This window comes from Peromyscus eremicus, chromosome 17 (genome assembly GCF_949786415.1).
Source record: "Peromyscus eremicus chromosome 17, PerEre_H2_v1, whole genome shotgun sequence".
Lineage (NCBI taxonomy): Eukaryota > Metazoa > Chordata > Mammalia > Rodentia > Cricetidae > Peromyscus > Peromyscus eremicus.
The window spans coordinates 9,697,915-9,714,134 of NC_081433.1; the positions used below are offsets into that span (position 1 = coordinate 9,697,915).

At 47.4% G+C, this 16,220-nt stretch overlaps 1 protein-coding gene across 1 annotated transcript in view; it reads left to right on the forward strand.

Annotated features, from left to right (window-relative positions):
- Dlgap2 (DLG associated protein 2) overlaps window positions 1–8,231 on the forward strand; it is a 149,797-nt gene extending 141,566 nt beyond the window's left edge. The window contains exons 11-13 of the mRNA XM_059244992.1: window positions 551–642; window positions 4,021–4,173; window positions 6,976–8,231. Coding sequence (XP_059100975.1) covers window positions 551–642; window positions 4,021–4,173; window positions 6,976–7,194 — 464 coding nt within the window. The 3' untranslated portion in view covers window positions 7,195–8,231. The remainder of the gene's footprint in view (window positions 1–550; window positions 643–4,020; window positions 4,174–6,975) is intronic.
- The last annotated feature ends 7,989 nt before the right edge of the window (window positions 8,232–16,220 follow it).

The window sequence follows — 16,220 nt, forward strand, 5'->3', positions numbered from 1 at the left end:
CACAAAGGGTCTGATAAGCCAGCGAGGCTGACCTACTGTGTGGCTCATAACTCTTTGGCTGATTCTGAGGTATGGCATGACCTCATGTGTGGCTACCCTCTGTGTAGCTCCTCTGTATTTGAGACACAGCTCATGTCATTTCCATGAGATAGTACCCTCAGTTCACTGGAGTATTTAATTAAACTCAATGAGATGGAAGATAACCAATGTGCTTTTCTCAAAATTGAGGAGTGACCATCTCAGTATTATTCACTGGGTCTTCTGGAGCCTATGGCTCCTCAACAAGGCCTCACCTAAGCATCAAAGCTAAACAAACTCAGGGCCTAAAAAGAAGATCTTATGGTGCCTTCCACCTTAGTGAGCTAAACCATCCCTAGTACCCAGTGATAACACCCTCATAGCTGGCATTTGGTTAACTTTGTGTATTCTCATGAGCTGGGAAGGAATGGAAACTTCAGCTGATGGCCGTGCTGGTCCCAGCTCACTGGACACTGCACATTCTCCCTTTTGTCATTGCGGACCGGGTCCTAATCTGTCCTGTGTCTCACAGTTCTAGGAAAGATCAGGAGCGCTGTGGGAAGTGCCCAGCTGCTCATGTCCCAGAAGTTCCAGCAGTTTTACTGGCTTTGTCAGCAGAATATGGTAAGTAGTACGGTCATCCCAACCCATGGGTGTTGAGATGTGGTGTGCATGCATTCTCACAGACTCCTTGTTACTTTTCATGACAAAGCACCATGACCGAGGCAACGTATAGAAGAAAGTGTTTACTAGGGACTCACAGTTTCAGAGGGTGTGTTCATGTGGTGGGGAGCATGGCAGTAGGCAGGCAGGCAGGCAGGCAGGCAGGCCAGGCAGGCAGGCAGGGCACTAGAGCAGGAGCTGAGAGCCTATATCCTTATCCACAAGCTAGAAGCAGAGAGAGCTAACTGGGAATGGCCTGGGCTTTTAAAGCCCACCCCCCATGACATACCTCTACCACCAAGGCCACACCTCCTAATCCTCCCACAAACAGTTCAACCAATTGTGGAACAAGTATTCAAACATACGACCGACCCCATGGGGTGTTTTCATTCAGACCCCCACACTCCTCATTCATTGACATGCCCCTAAGCAGGAAGATGGGTGAGAGAGAAGATAACCCAGCCTTGGACCCACTTCCCAACACTGGAGACCCACAGATAATCCCTGATGAGCCATACCTCAGCCTTAGGGACCCACACTCCACCTCAGGGACTTATACTCTGGCCCTGAAGACACACCCAAGGCTCAGAAACCCACACATCTTGCCCTGGGGACCCATACTTCCGCCTTGGAGACCCACACACATATCTCCAAGGACCAACATCCCATCCCTAGGGACCTGCACCCCATCTGGGACTCATACACCTACCCCTAGTTCTCTACATTCAGGCCCCAGCAACTCACACCTTAGGCCCAGGATCCAGCTGGAAGCTGGGGTTGGGCTGGGCCTGAGTAGAGCATGCAGGTGAGAGGGAGAGTCTGGGTGTACCTCCATTACTGGCTCTTCTCCCAGAAAAATCCCAGAAGAGGAGGTAGGAAAGTCATTGCTATGATGGCCAAGGTCACAAGTAAAGAAAGTCATCTATGATGGTGTTGAGCAAAGACATATTCATGTGAAGAGATTAAGAAGAGATCTTAGAAGTCATTTGGTCTTTGCATATCTTGTAGGCAGGACAGAAATTAATGTGTCTTGAGCTAGATTTATGAATGCATTTGGCATCGATCCTGGGTCTTCCTGGAAAAGAGAGGAGAAACCCGTGTGTGTGTGTGTGTGTGTGTGTGTGTGTGTGTGTGTGTGTGTGTGTGTGTGTGTGTTTATATACCTGTACGTATGTTCATGCATATGCATCTTCATATATCAACATATGCATGTACCCATTTATTGTATGCACACACAATGTTTGGGTTTTGTCTGACTAAATTATGCATATAATTTCATGAGAAACAGCTGAATCGTATTCATAGTTCTAGGCAATTTTACAATCCAGATACTTAATACCAAACACTTTCCATAAAGGCAAAAGCCGCTGCGGGGCTTGTCATGGCCAAGGCAGCTGGTGTTCTGACGGTGCCCTGCTTGTTAGCGTGTGTGCAGACAGTGAACTTACATGTCCTGCTGCATATGCAAGTGCAGCCCCTCTGAGGTACAGATCCAGGTCTTTCATTGGGGTCATTAAGGATAATGCTTTCTCTACGTTTTCCAGTCAGCCCATTAAAGGTCATCATGAGGTGTAGAGTTAGATCATGGCACCTTTGGCATGAAGCTCTGTCGACATTTAAAGGATGATCTGGAAGGTTTGCAGCCTTGAAAGATGAAGCTGGGTAGAAAAATGTTTGGCTATTACGTGTAGCCCTACCTTCCTCTCCATACTATCTTTACAAGACGAACGGTTTGATCGTAAGGAATGCTATGTGCCGTGCAGTTGTGGTCAGGGTGGCCTGACAGCCTCTGAGGTGTCTTGGTACAGCCCCTGCTGCATCAGGACCAACCTCACCCTTCAGCTTATGAAATGCTCACCTCTTCTGCACTGGATGCAGCTGATTTAGGCTTGAAATGATCCACCCTGACCATCTTTGATGCCTCTCAAGTTCAAAAGCATCTGGCTGGCTCTTTTCTTTTGGCTTCTCTTAGGGGATCTCTAAGACCCTTGTTGAGGAATGGTGTCAGGAGACACAGGCAAAAGACCGAGCAATGTTATTTGCCCTCCAAGCTGTGGTTCACGGTTGCTGGGGGATTCTGCTGGTGGTAGACATTTTAGGTAGTTTGCCAATCATTAAGTCTAAGAAATAACCCTAGGGAAAACCAGACCGCCCCCCCCCCCAGGTGTCTTGAAGTCGTGCAGGTGTGGGCAGTTCGTGATTTAGCTACAGTGTAGCTATCCCTCTTCCCTCTACACACTCAAGCAAAAAAAGACAGACAGAAAGCCTGGTATCTCAGAAAGAAGCTTACATGGCCAGATGCCGCTTCAGTGTGGACAGAAGTCGCCCTCTAGTGGTTCAATGTAAGAACAGGCTCAAACAGCAAAGCCCAGCTCTGGGTCCTACTTAGGAGGAATGGACAGACACATTGTGAGTTCACCTTCTATCCCCTCTCCCTGCCCCACCCCTGTGACCCTCCCTGGTGCCATAAGCTGTTATCTGGGTACCTGTGAGACTGCAATGGTGCCTAAACAGGTATAATTTCTATGTGAGCATCAACTTGGGCTAAAGAAACAGTGAGCCAAACAATGTTCAACTCAAACTACTGATGAAAGTTGGATACTTTAAGCATTCAAACAAATGTCTGATTTCGTGAGGCCACAGTAGGAGTCAGCCTCACACTGAATCAAGAGAACCACACACAGAATTAGCACTCGATTGTCAGAGTAGAAACCGATTGGACCATACATTGTGCAGAAATAATGTGCATCTTGGACTCAGAACCAGCCCAGGAGCTGCCTGTGGGTAGCTGAGTGGCACCCCTTGGGCAGGCTAAGTTGGCAGGGGAGGTGTTCTTGAATCTTCTGTTCCTTCAAGAGATCGGCTTGGCTCTACATGGGAGGAAACTACATTCACATTACCTTTTGAAGTCATACTTGATCCTCAGAACTAGAGCTAGGACCCATCAAAATAAACACCATGAAATAAATGGCTGCAATCCCAATGGTCTCAGCACCAGACATGTGCAGCCCTGTCCCTTCTGAGTAAGCCATGGGGCTCTACTGTGTCTATAAGCTGCAAACCGTATGAAGGGTGTTACCCAGAAAGTTTGCAAATACTTGGCAAGTAGTCCTCTACCCCTGAACTACATCCTAGCCCCCAGGATTTTCAAGCTGAAACATTGAAGGGTTATGCTGCATGGTTTTAAGCAGTTGGCGCATACCTGGGCTAAGGTTAACGTTTATGGGGTCATGGAGCGTCTCCTGCCTTGTCTCCAATGAGTGGAGTTCCTCCTAGTCAGACTCCTTGAGTGACATAGTAAGAAAGAGCGGGCCCTGTAATGTCCCCGTGTGTCCACAGGACCCCAGTGCCATGCCAAGGCCAACATCGCAGGATCTAGCTGGCTATTGGGATATGCTGCAGCTGTCTGTGGAGGATGTCAGCATGAAGTTTGATGAACTGCACCAGCTGAAGCTCAATGACTGGAAGATAATAGAGTCACCAGAGAGAAAGGTAATGAAGTCACATGGTGTGCTGGGTGGGTCCTGAGCACTGTGCCTGTGGGCTTCTGGTACCTGGTGTAATGCTGGATGATGGCCAGTTTCTCCGCCTTTAGTCAATTGATACAGGATTGAATTCCGTGTGTGTGTGTGTGTGTGTGTGTGTGTGTGTGTGTGTGTGTGTGTGTTGCAGTCGCATACACAAATAGACAGGATAGGGTCCTGGGTATGTGAATAGCAGTGGTGTCTTGCTCTATCTCCAGTACACAAACATCTCTGACAAACCACTAAAAATCCCTACATCTACAATCTAGCTTCCTCCAGGGATAAATCCTGGCTCATTTTCATCTGACTTCTGCTTGCATTGTATTTAGACGATCTCCCACAGGTAAGATCTTAGGTCTGGCTAAGATGGCAATCTTCTAGTCAAATATACCTCCCTGGTGCATGTTGGGAGTGAAGGACAAGGCATCATTTAAATCTTTCCAAGCAGTCTGAGGGTGTGATCTTCCTATGGAGCCCCAGCCTTAATTAGGCTGAAAATTTGCATTAAATCTGAATATTGGCTCTCTGCTTCGTGATGAGATCATCTCAAGAGAGCACTGGAAGACGGTCTAAGTCAGCAGTACATGCACCTACTGACGAGCTCTCCAGAGAAGTAATCATGGTCTGAATTTTCTAGATAGATATCGTCCATTAAACGGAGTTACAGCTAGAGGGGCTGGTGAGATGGCCCAGTGGGTAGAGAGAGGTGTTTGCCACTGACCCTGAAGCTCCGAGGCTGACCCCGTGATCTACTTGGTGAGAGGAGAGAACTAATGCCTACAAGGTGTCCCCCCCCCCGATCTCCACAAGTGCACTGTGGCATATGTGCAACCCCCACCCCACCATACACACACATACACACACACATACACATACACATACACATACACACACACACAAGCATGCATACACACGCTAAATAACTATGTTTAAGTTCCAGTTAGATGTCGTGGTATATGCCTCAATTCCCAACATTGAGAAGCTGAGGCAGGAGAGTTGTAAGTTTGGGGCCAGCCTAGAATAAATAGTGAAACTCTGGAAATGAAAGAAAACGAAGTTACAAGGAAAACAGATTACTCATAGTTTGGAGAAGTGCTGTTCCACGTGTGAGCAAGAATGGGTAGCTAAGTGATTAGAATGAAAGCCAGTGGGGGCACTCACTACTCACTGTTTGGACTTCCTCAAAGACACTGCTGGGGGCTAGTGGGGCTGAAAGCCAACAGCCATAGATCTCCCTGAGGACGGTGATCAAATTCCTCCTACCAGATAATGGGAAGGGTGTCGGAACACAGAAGAGAGTCCAGACTACCCATGATTCTGAGGAAATGAGAGGATGGCACAAGAATGGAATGATCATGAAAGCAGTGCTCCCAATCCAGCCCACACAAAGGCACACGGACCAAGTCTCCTGTGAAATGTGTTCTTGCTCAGGACACTCACCCCAATGCCGAGTGGCAGGTCCACACCTTAAAGAAAAGCCTGTCCCTTCTAGGTACTTCTGAAGACAAGAGTTCCAAGCCTTACAAGGTCCTTATCTCCCCACCCCCACCCCTCTGCTACAGTGAGAGGAGAGAGATGAACAACTGTGTCCTCCATGAGAGCTGCATTTCTAAGTAGCTTAAGAGGCACACCAGGAAGTCAGGAGTGGGCCATAGCTTCCAACCTTAGGAACAAATTTCAGACACCAAGGCAGCGTTTCGCTTTTTCCAACATCAGGCCACTGTGGGCATGGGCACACGCCCCTCTGCTTCCTGTACCACGTACAGCTCAAACATGGAGACTCAGGTGACAGCGCTCTACTTAGGCAGGAGTCGTCTCATGATAGCCAGGGGAGGTCCCGATTGGCTCTCAGGAACACCGTCCCAGAGTGCAAGCCCTGTGCTCAAGTTCACAAGCCTTCTGCGTCGCATGTGTTTCCAGTCTGTCCACATTCCTTCTCTCGAGATGCATGTATATTTTTGGATGTGAATTGAGAATCGAAGCTAAGGGACATACTGTATGTGCGTAGATATGTAAATATATGTGTGTTTACAGTAAAGTCAGTGTGGGTTTAGACTCGTGGTTTGAGAATTTAGCTCAGGGATCCTTGGGGGCTCCTGTCCGCACAAGATGGTTTTCATGAACATGCTTGCTCTCCCACAAACATCAGGTGACCACTTCCACACTCCCTCCAGGCATTTGCTACCACTCAGGTGGGACAGTGCTTTGGAAAGTATGGGGGTGAGTGAGAACTGCAGGATGCCAGAGCTAGGGGGATGGCTGTGTTGAGATGCAGCTTATTTTCTTATCCACAGACACTGCCTTAAACTCCTCAGTCTCCACTAAAAAATCCAAAGTTTAGAAAGGTGACCCCCCCAAAAAAAAATTAATGCTGTAAGATGAAGCTGCTTCATTGGGCATCGGTGGGGGTGAATTTGGCAGTGCCTACCAGGGCGGGAGATCCAACAGAACTTGGGTGAACCGGGGCTCCAGGACTCAGCACCTCTGGTCTGCCCCTGACCTCCCCCTGACTTAACTGAGTCCTCCCCTTGACCTCTAATGACCTCCCCTCTACCTTCTCATGACCCTCCTGGCCTTGCCATGACCCCTCCCATCTCTCCTCTGACCTCCTTCCACTTCCCCATGACCCCCCCAACACACACACACACACACACACACACACACACAACCTGACCTCTCTCCTGATGTTCCCCCGACGACTTCCTCCCACTTGCCTCCGTGACCTCTCCATGACCTTCCCTGACCTAGTCTGACTTGTGATGCTTTTCAGGAAGAAAGGAAGATCCCCCCTCCAATACCAAAGAAGCCCCCCAAGGGGAAATTCCCCATCACAAGGGAAAAGTCCCTGGACCTGCCGGACCGACAGCGTCAAGAAGCCCGGCGTCGGCTCATGGCAGCCAAGAGAGCCGCCTCCTTCCGCCAGAACTCGGCCACCGAGAGGGCAGACAGCATCGAGATCTACATCCCCGAGGCCCAGACGCGGCTCTGAGGACCAGAGGTGGCCATGTGCACCTGGTTTTGTTCTTTTACACAAAATGCTTGTACAGTTTATTGCCTACCTGGTAGTTTCTGTCTCACCCTCCACCGGATTCGCCCTTGCCGTGTTCTCTGCACCGTAGACAGTGGACACTCCGATTCCTAGTTTGCTGAGCTCATGGCAAGACTGACTCTGAAGGACATCGGCTCTGAGGAACAGGCTTGGTGAGCCCTGACTTACCTCCCTGTTCGCAGAGGGCCGCCCAGTGGCCTCTTGAGATGGAACCTAGCTTTCACTTTGTTATTTATATTTTTATAAATTGTGTGATTAACCAGAGGTCACGACAAACGGGTGCATCTCCCCACTCTCGAGAGGCATTAGACATCCAAGTGGAAGGTGCTACAATTCGAAGAGCAGGAAAGACGGACAAGCCTGTTTCCTCTCATCTGAGTTACTCTCCCCAGCTCAGTTGCCCCAAGACCCTGCTGTCCTCACTGGTCCAGCCACCACAGGAAGCACTCGGTTCCTTGGTTGACATTTGTGACGACAGAAGAGGGTATCTCCAAGGTCCCCACCATGTGGTTCTCCAAAAGGAAATGACAAGGCTGAACCCCACCCCACCCCCCAAAAAAATATCTAGCATAGAATCTTTATATTCAAAGCTCAGCTGTAGGTTCCTCTAAGAGAGGGACCCGTGGAAAGGGCTGGCAGAAGCCCAGAGAATACAAAGAGGGAAAAAACTAAGAAATAGTCATGGTATTTTTATCCCTTCGTAACCTAAACCATTACACATAGCATTTTCTTAAACTTCACTGCTTAAGCTACATGTACTTTTTATGTATGTTACATGCGTTCTCGAACTGCTATCACTTGACTTTCCAGGGTACCTTTAAAGGAGTTTGCTTGTTTATGATGACAGTTGTGATGTTGTAAAACGTATAAGAAATATGAATGTGAGTGGTAAGTATATCAGTTAAAATGGTAAAGAAGAAAAAAATTAGTTTATACTTGTATTTTTCCAGAATTCTTTTGGTCCTATGCAGTACTGCTGAAGTTAAGAATATATTTCTTGCCTGTGTTAGACATGAAAAGGGGAAAAGGCCACGCATGGTGGTTTCCAGCCGTGGAATCTAAGAAAGGTTATCAGTAGTCATGACTCTGAGTGCTGAGAAGAGAAACATTGGCTCTGATTAACGACTTTGTGTAAATTATATTTACACGTTAAGAGGCGGCGTTACCAGACTTCTGCACAGAAGTTCAGATGCCACACCGAGCGCTCAGACTGCCCATGGCCCTGATCTCAGAGGTCTCTGTTGTTCAAGTTCAGGCAGGGTCCCACCCCATCCCAGGCCTTCCCTCTTTAATACATGAGGAGCACCATGCACTTAGCCATAGGAGCAAAGCTTTCGACATCCCTGTAGCATCTGTGTTCTTCTTGTGACTTGCACTTTAAACGGTCCCCAGGGCCCCCTCTGCAGCCTGACTGCATCGCTGGTCACTGCATGTGGGTACCCAGCGAGGCAGCCTTGCAGCTGGGTGTTGCTAAGACGACACCGGCCTCTTCCTCATCCTCTCCATTCCTCTACGCATGGGGGGGCACGGTTGATGTTACAGCATGTCAAGCCTCAAAGTTTTACTTTTTTTTTTTAAAACTGAGTAGTCAAGAATTCCCTGTAATAGCAAAATCTTATAAATCGAGCCTTGTATCTGGTATATATTTTACCAAACAGCCTTAAATATATTTGGAAGCAAAAATCATACGAATGTATATCCTTTTAAAAAATGCAAAAAAAGAACTCCCCAAAATATTCTTCTATCACTGAACCCTATTTCCCCAGAGTGTTCAAAGCATTTTCTACCTAAATAAATACGTAAATCCTGAATAGTACAATAATGATGCTTCCTCCTGTATTCATGCCACTGTGCTAAAAATATATATATATATATTGTAAGCACTGGTACTTCAGACTTTGAAAGTGATGTATCCAAGAGGAACTATCTAGAAGTAATCAGAGGTAAGCAGGTCTGATGTACACCCCCTAGCTGAAGGAAATGCAAAAAGCAAATGTCCCTGCTGCCCACACCCTGCTGCCCACACCCTGCTGCCCACACCCGTGAGGTTTCTGGCAGCCTTCCCCATCACTTCCTCGAACATACACAACATACATAGAAACAAATTGTAACATTAGACAATCATTGTTTGTCTTAAGCCCAAAATTCTATGGACCCAACTTGAACAAAGTATCCATTTGATTTTAGTTAATTATGTTGCCTATATTCATTGTTCATCCGATGCTACCCAAAGTCTTGGCCTAAACTTCCCCTAGCTGAACAAATCTTCCTTCCCTGAGTTGCATGGTGGCCCCTCTTTGAAGTGGAAAAAAAAAATGTACCCTACCTGGTTCACTAGGTTCCAAAGATTATTCATTAATGACCGAACAAACACGTGCTGCTAGTTCTGATGGAGTGTTAGCTGTTCGAGTCCCCTCGTAAGTGCAATACCTTCGGTTCTCATGCGGGTGACAAGCCACCGTGGAACAAGAAGATAAGCCATGTTTACACTGCGTCATCCAAGCAAAGGCCAGCGGCACTGGTCACGTGGGCACGCTGTTCCCTCCGGCTCCTTTATATTTCAGTTGCGCTCAGGAGGGTCATGGGGTGGAGTTCTCCTGTGGTCCTCTCATCTCACCCAAAATAGGACATTAATGAAAAACTGGTACAAGGACGTGGCTGTAACACGGTGCCGTCCATGTTGTCCGCCCCAGCACACCTGTGTTCCCAGAGATGCCGCCGACAACCGGAGAGACTTGAGTGTCCTCATTTCAGAATCCCTTTCTCACACCGTCAGGCTGCTGTGGACTCTGCTGTGCTGAGCTTTAGGGAACAGTGGGAGAGAAGGCGCAGCTGAAGAGCAGGACCAGGGGGGAAGCACGAGACTGAGCAACCCGAGTATCTTCCATGTACTTTCCTGCGCATCTCTATCTGTTCCTGTGGTGATTATCGTTGCAATATTTTTATCGTCACCCTAGAACGGTGTAGAAAGCAGCCAACTTGTTTTATACCAAGAAATCACCTCACTGAAAAGGAAATGCCCACACTTTTAACTTCAAACCACGTCTGAAGACTTCACACATTTAACAGGAAGTAAATCCCTAGGGAAAAAAAAAATACAAATAATTTCTGACTGCCTCAGAAAACGACCCAAAACAAGAAGCTGCAGAGTGGAGGCGATCTTCCAGCCAGCCTTTATGGAGATGTCCAAGCTATGATTAGAAGATCACCAAAAGTACACAATGCATATGACGGATCCTGTTTCTTGGGGTGTCTGTCCCAGGGCACCCCATCTTGATTTCTGCCTTTGATTAGCATATTGAGCACGCACTGTTTTTTAACCATCCTAACTTAAATCTGCTGCCTCTGTGTGTTCACCACACACCCCCAACCCCAGGGCCCCAAGGAAGAGATTTCTGTGGAAATACAGTGATATCATGGACACATGGCCCAAGTGCCTGGAGCAACCATAGAACTCCCTGCCTTAGAAACAGCTGTCGGTTTGGGCCAAACCTTTTCTTTTTTTTTTTTTTTTTTTTTTTTTTTTTTAAGATAGAGTCTCACTGTGTACAGTACAGGCTAGCCTCAAATTTGCAATTATCCTGCCTCTTTCTTCTGGGTGCTGGGGTTATAGACACGCACCATCACACCCAGCCTTGATCCAAAACTTTGGGCAGCAGGGATGGAGTGGAATGAGAGAGAGAGAGGCATACAGGATTTAGCGATCTATTGCGGGATAATCAGGTTTGAGCCGGCCCTCCGGTGTCTCTGAAGACCTGGAAGCCAGTCACCCTTTGAGGGGCACACAGGTCGGGTCTCAGCTGCTTTCTCCCACAGTGTCGGTCACCTTGCTCAGGGTTCCCCTGACCACAGCTCCAGGATGTCCACAGGGACAGAAGCTGACAAGTGGCGGCTCAGATAGACTCAGGCTGGCAGGTTAGCAGGACCGAACCTGTTGCTGGCAGAGGAACTCCCGCAAATGTTGGGGGCGGCAGCAGCAGTCCCCTGAGGACCTGTATCTGGCTTGAAGGAAGCTGGCTGGCTGGAGCAATACTGGGCATGAGGGGGTACTGAAGCACCAGGCTCACCCCACCAGCTGCAGACTTGAAGCACACTTTCCCAAGTCACGGGCTTTTGTGTGCTCGCCTCACCCAGCCACTTTCTTCTCCAGCCTTGGGCGTCTTCATGTTCTTACTGCAAATTTAACATATGACTCCCTTCATGGTTCCCCCTGTCATTTTTATAGTTTTTCAAACTATATTTGCTGGAAGTTTCAAGAAGTTTCTTATTTCTACCCACTCGCTGTTGATACTTCCAAGTAGGTGTGGATCAAACCCGGGGTTCTAAATCCAGTCAACCTCAGGCTTAAGAGAGCAAGACTAGAATGGCCTCTGATTGGCAGTGGCCTCAGCTACCTGGGTGAGCAATGAACTTTGCGCTAACTCATCCCCCGTTACCGCCTGTCATGAGCACGCCACATCAGCTGACATCACCCCCCCTGTGCCCTAGTGCTGCGTGTGCCTCCTGTGGCAAGTGGAAAGGTCCCGCAAACTGAAGGCTGTGAACTTCCCTGTCAGGCTAGATGCCCTCTACACAGAGTGGCTCTGGGAAGTTTGAGATGTCAACAAGAAGGTGCCAGAAGCCCCGAGGCCCAGCCAGGCCGCCAGAATTTATGCATGCAATGGCTAGTAACCTGTCTTCACTCAGGCCCCCTGTCTTCTCTTCCATGTGACGTTAGTGTTACGGTCCCTACCTCCCTCATAGACAATGTAAGGACTGATGACATACAGCCTCTGGCATCTTTAAGCTTAGAGGTTTATGGTGAATGTGTATTGTTGCTTGGGATTCATCCTCTGGCCCTACTATGTGTGCTGTGGTCCCACTCTGTGCAAGAGGCTGGTAGAGCCAGGCAGGGCACAAGAGGCAGGGACGTTTGCTTTAGGGTCCTGTCCTGCACGAGGTCAAACAAGAATGCAGAAGGGCACAGAAATGAAGCATAAGTGCCAGGAACAACTTTTCCTGCTGGCTGGGACTTCCGTTTCTATATTCTTCCACGAACAAGAACCAATACCACCACCAAGAACTGCGTGACAGTCTCACCATCTTGTCAGCTCAGCTCCCTCCTAGATGAAAGGAACAGATGTTATGTGTACCGTGATGTGATGACAGTATGGTAAACAGAAGGATGTGCATGTGACGAGCATCAGGATGGACCCAGACCTGCAGCCCAGTCGCTGCCGAGGTGTGGATTCCGCCCCAAGCCCCCACTCTGCCATCATTCCCCTGCCCACTGCAGAGATGAGCACACACACACTCTGAGAAGAAGCCTTTCCATTCTCACCACACCGAAAAACACCACCATGTTATGAGTTGTTGTCCTAACTCTGACGTTTTGATCCAATGTTTAAAAAAAAAAAATTACCCTGCTTCAGTCTCAACAGCTGACAGCTGACTCCTTGAGGACATATTAGTTACCTGCAAAACTACTACTTTTTAAAGGATTTTGTATACACACAAACCCAGGTAACAGTGGTTTACCTCCCAACTTTCTTAGATTTTAGGAGACTCTTAATCATTGGTGCTTATTCTGAATTTGAAAGACTTGGGCTCCAAGACTTCCCATGTGCCGTGCAAGAGAGAGGGTCACAGAGGAAGTTATGGCAGGATTCGTGAACACGTGTTTATCTTTTGAGCAGTGGTCTCCGTGGGGGGACTCGGATACATGTCTGCAAATTCAAGGATGGAAGCCAAGGTCGGTTGTGGGACCTTAGGAAGCCACTTGTCCATAATCCCTTGTTCTCCACTACCCCACCCAACTCCAGCCATCTCACAAACTCGGTCACCTTCAAAGGGCTCCAGAGAATTGTCACCTTCCTCCATTTTCGGTTAGTTTGCTGCATTCAGGAAGGTTTCCCTCCCCCGATCAGCATCAAGAACGGGGCTACTTATTCCCAATGATAAGCTGGTTGGTTACCTCCGGCCAGGTACCCTTCTGTAGAGAGACAACCCTCTGCCCTCCCTCCATACTACGTGCCAAAATACCCAGGTGTGGCCTAAGGACTGAGTTTAATGCCTCCTATAGGGATTCAAGGAATGCCAGAGCAGGAGACTAGTGTTTTAGTTAAAGGTTAAAAGTATATAAATATATATATAAATAAATATACATACAAAATACTACCCACGATGAGGATCGACAGAGTGCCAAATATTCAAATCTGTACAGAGTTACCTTCACCAGAACTATTTTATGTAATTCTCTCACTCATACTTTTGGGGTTCTTTTGATAAATTCTACTTCCCAGCATGCAGTACCCTATCGGATGTATTTCTTGTCGCCGACACGATTTCTTCCTTCTCATTAATGGTTTGTCATTATTTTAAGTCATTTTTAAAAGACTGCTCGTTTTGTTTGTGTCTTCTTTCTTCTGTGACTTTTTTCTTTTCACTCTTAGGTGACCATGGAAAAGCATTGTTGTCTAGAACTCTTCACTGATAACTTCTCTTTCATTTGATGTCTGTATCACCAATATTCACCTCCTGTAAATAATTCTGCAATTAAATTTTTTGAGAAAAGAAGTATTTACTTTTCTTGGAGTAAATTCTTTGTTATTTTAAATTCAGAAAATATAGATCAGAGGGTTTTATTCTTCCTCCATTATCTTTTTAATATCCTTGATATATCTATTAAGATGAAATAGACGGCTAGAGGGATGACTTAGAAGCCGAGTAGGCTTTAGGATCGGAGGTCAGACCCCCAGCACCCATGTGAATGCCAGGTACTTAAAAGGCAGAGGTGGGGGGGTCCCCAGGGCAGGCTAGCTAACAGACTACCAAATCTGTGAGCTCTGGGTTCAAGTGAGAGACCCTGCCTTCAATATATAAAGTGGAAACTGATCAAGAAAAGCATTTGTATCAACCTCTGGGTTCCGCATGCATACACACATGCACACATACACCCCCACACACATACACACACATGCATAAAAAGAACTAGACGTTCCTCATTGCTATGCATTTAATGTGTATGTGAAATGGCATGGATTAACATAATCCTGCAGTTAACACTGCAGTATTTAGTTAATGGTTTTCACACACCATTAAGTTACAGGGGAAACAGACGGGGGTCACAGAACTGCAAAGACCCATACATTCTGGTTGCAGTGAGACAGGGCTGGGAGCTGGTGGCACAGTGCCCAGGCCTTTGTGTAGAAGAACAGAAAGGCTCCACTACCCAAGGACCCAAGTTGCCCAGATATGGTATAGGTCTCTCCTAAGGGATGAAGATGGAGCTCATTTTTCTTGCCAAGCGCTGACTCCATCCTTTCCAGTTGCTTGGGCCCTATGTGGTCCCTCCATCTCTCCCTGTTTCCAGTTGTCAGCTGATCTTACCAGCCCAATGAGGATTCTGATAGCTGACTCCTACCCTTTCTACCCATTGCTAGTTACCGAAGTCACCCAGCCTTGATCATGACTCTCCAGCCCCCAAGGCACCATGTCCCAGCAGCTCTGGAGAAAGACCACACCCATTCCAAAGCCCTCCCAACAGGAAGTGTCCTGGCCTCTTCCAGACTCCACCAAGCTTGATGGTGGTATGACAGATAATTGTCAGAGGGGTGGAGACATCCCTTCCAATGAGATTGGTGCAATTGGCTGACAATTTCTAGCAAGAAGAGGATGAAGGGTATGAATTCTGAGACTGTAAGGGAAATGAATCCATCAACAAAACCTTTCTGCTTGTTTTACTCAGTTACAATCGTGATTTTTTGAAAGTTTGCAGGTAAGAAATTGAGTTGAAGAACTGGTGATGCACACCCATAACCCCCTGCATGTGGGAGGCAGGAGGAGCAGGAATTCAAAAGCATTCTTAGCTATATTGCAAGTTTGAGGCGAGCCTAGGTTACAGGAGACCCTGCCTCAAGAAAAGAAAGGGAAGAGAAAAAAATCTGAGGACGTACCTAATAAGTTGAGAACACCCATGTACCGTGGATGGTATTTCTTTCAAGAGCTCTGGTATAACCAGAATCCCCTAGGGAAGAGTCTCAAGAAAGGATCATCACATCAGGTTGGCTTTTTGGCATGCCCATGAAATATTTTTCTTGTGCTAATTGTGGTGGGAAGGTGACCAGGACTGCTGGGGGACATACCATTCTTACTTTGGCTCCTGAACTATGTGAGAGTAGAAAACACAAACTAAGTGCTAGATGTGCGTGCATTTATTTATCTCTGCTCTTGACTGTGGGATGTGGTGTGACCAGCTGCTTCAAGCCCTCTTCTCCGTGTGAGCTAGCATAAACTTTTTCTGTCCTGGTTTTCCTTCTGTTACAGCGACAGGAATGAAATCAGAACAAGAGAGAAGGGTCAACAGAAACCACTTTGTGGGAGGCCATCCCATACCCACTTTTTTCCAGGGTACTCGAGCAGGAACAGCAGGAAATATTAGAAATTTAAAGGGGAGAGAAACAGACAGAAAACACAGGATAGCCTCGGGAGGGCCTGGATCCTCAATCCATCGGCCCGACTGTCTCTGCTAAAGGGCTTCTAAAGGAATGCCAAGGGGTGTGGCAAAACACCCCTTACAGCCAGGTGCAGACCATCTCAGACACCTGGACCACGCACGTGGTCAAGCCATTCCCTAATGCAGCCCAGCTGTGTAAAGCAAGCTCAGCTCTCACTAGGAAACCTCTGTGGACCCCAACACCCCTTGACCTTTCTGCTCAATTTGTTTGCAGAACTAACCTATTCTAGTGAAAGATTCTAATCTCTGTGTGTATACATATATGTGTTCACGCACGCATACACACATGCGCGCACATACACACACACACCTACCTGGATGATATTAAACTCTTGTTCTTCCTGCCTCCACCTCCTGAGTGCTAGGATTACACATGTAAGCCACCACATGAATGAGCTATTGCATAGAAGAAGCAATACAAGAGGCGATGTTTGGAAAATGTCACCTGCAGCAATTTCAAAGTTTTCCGCTC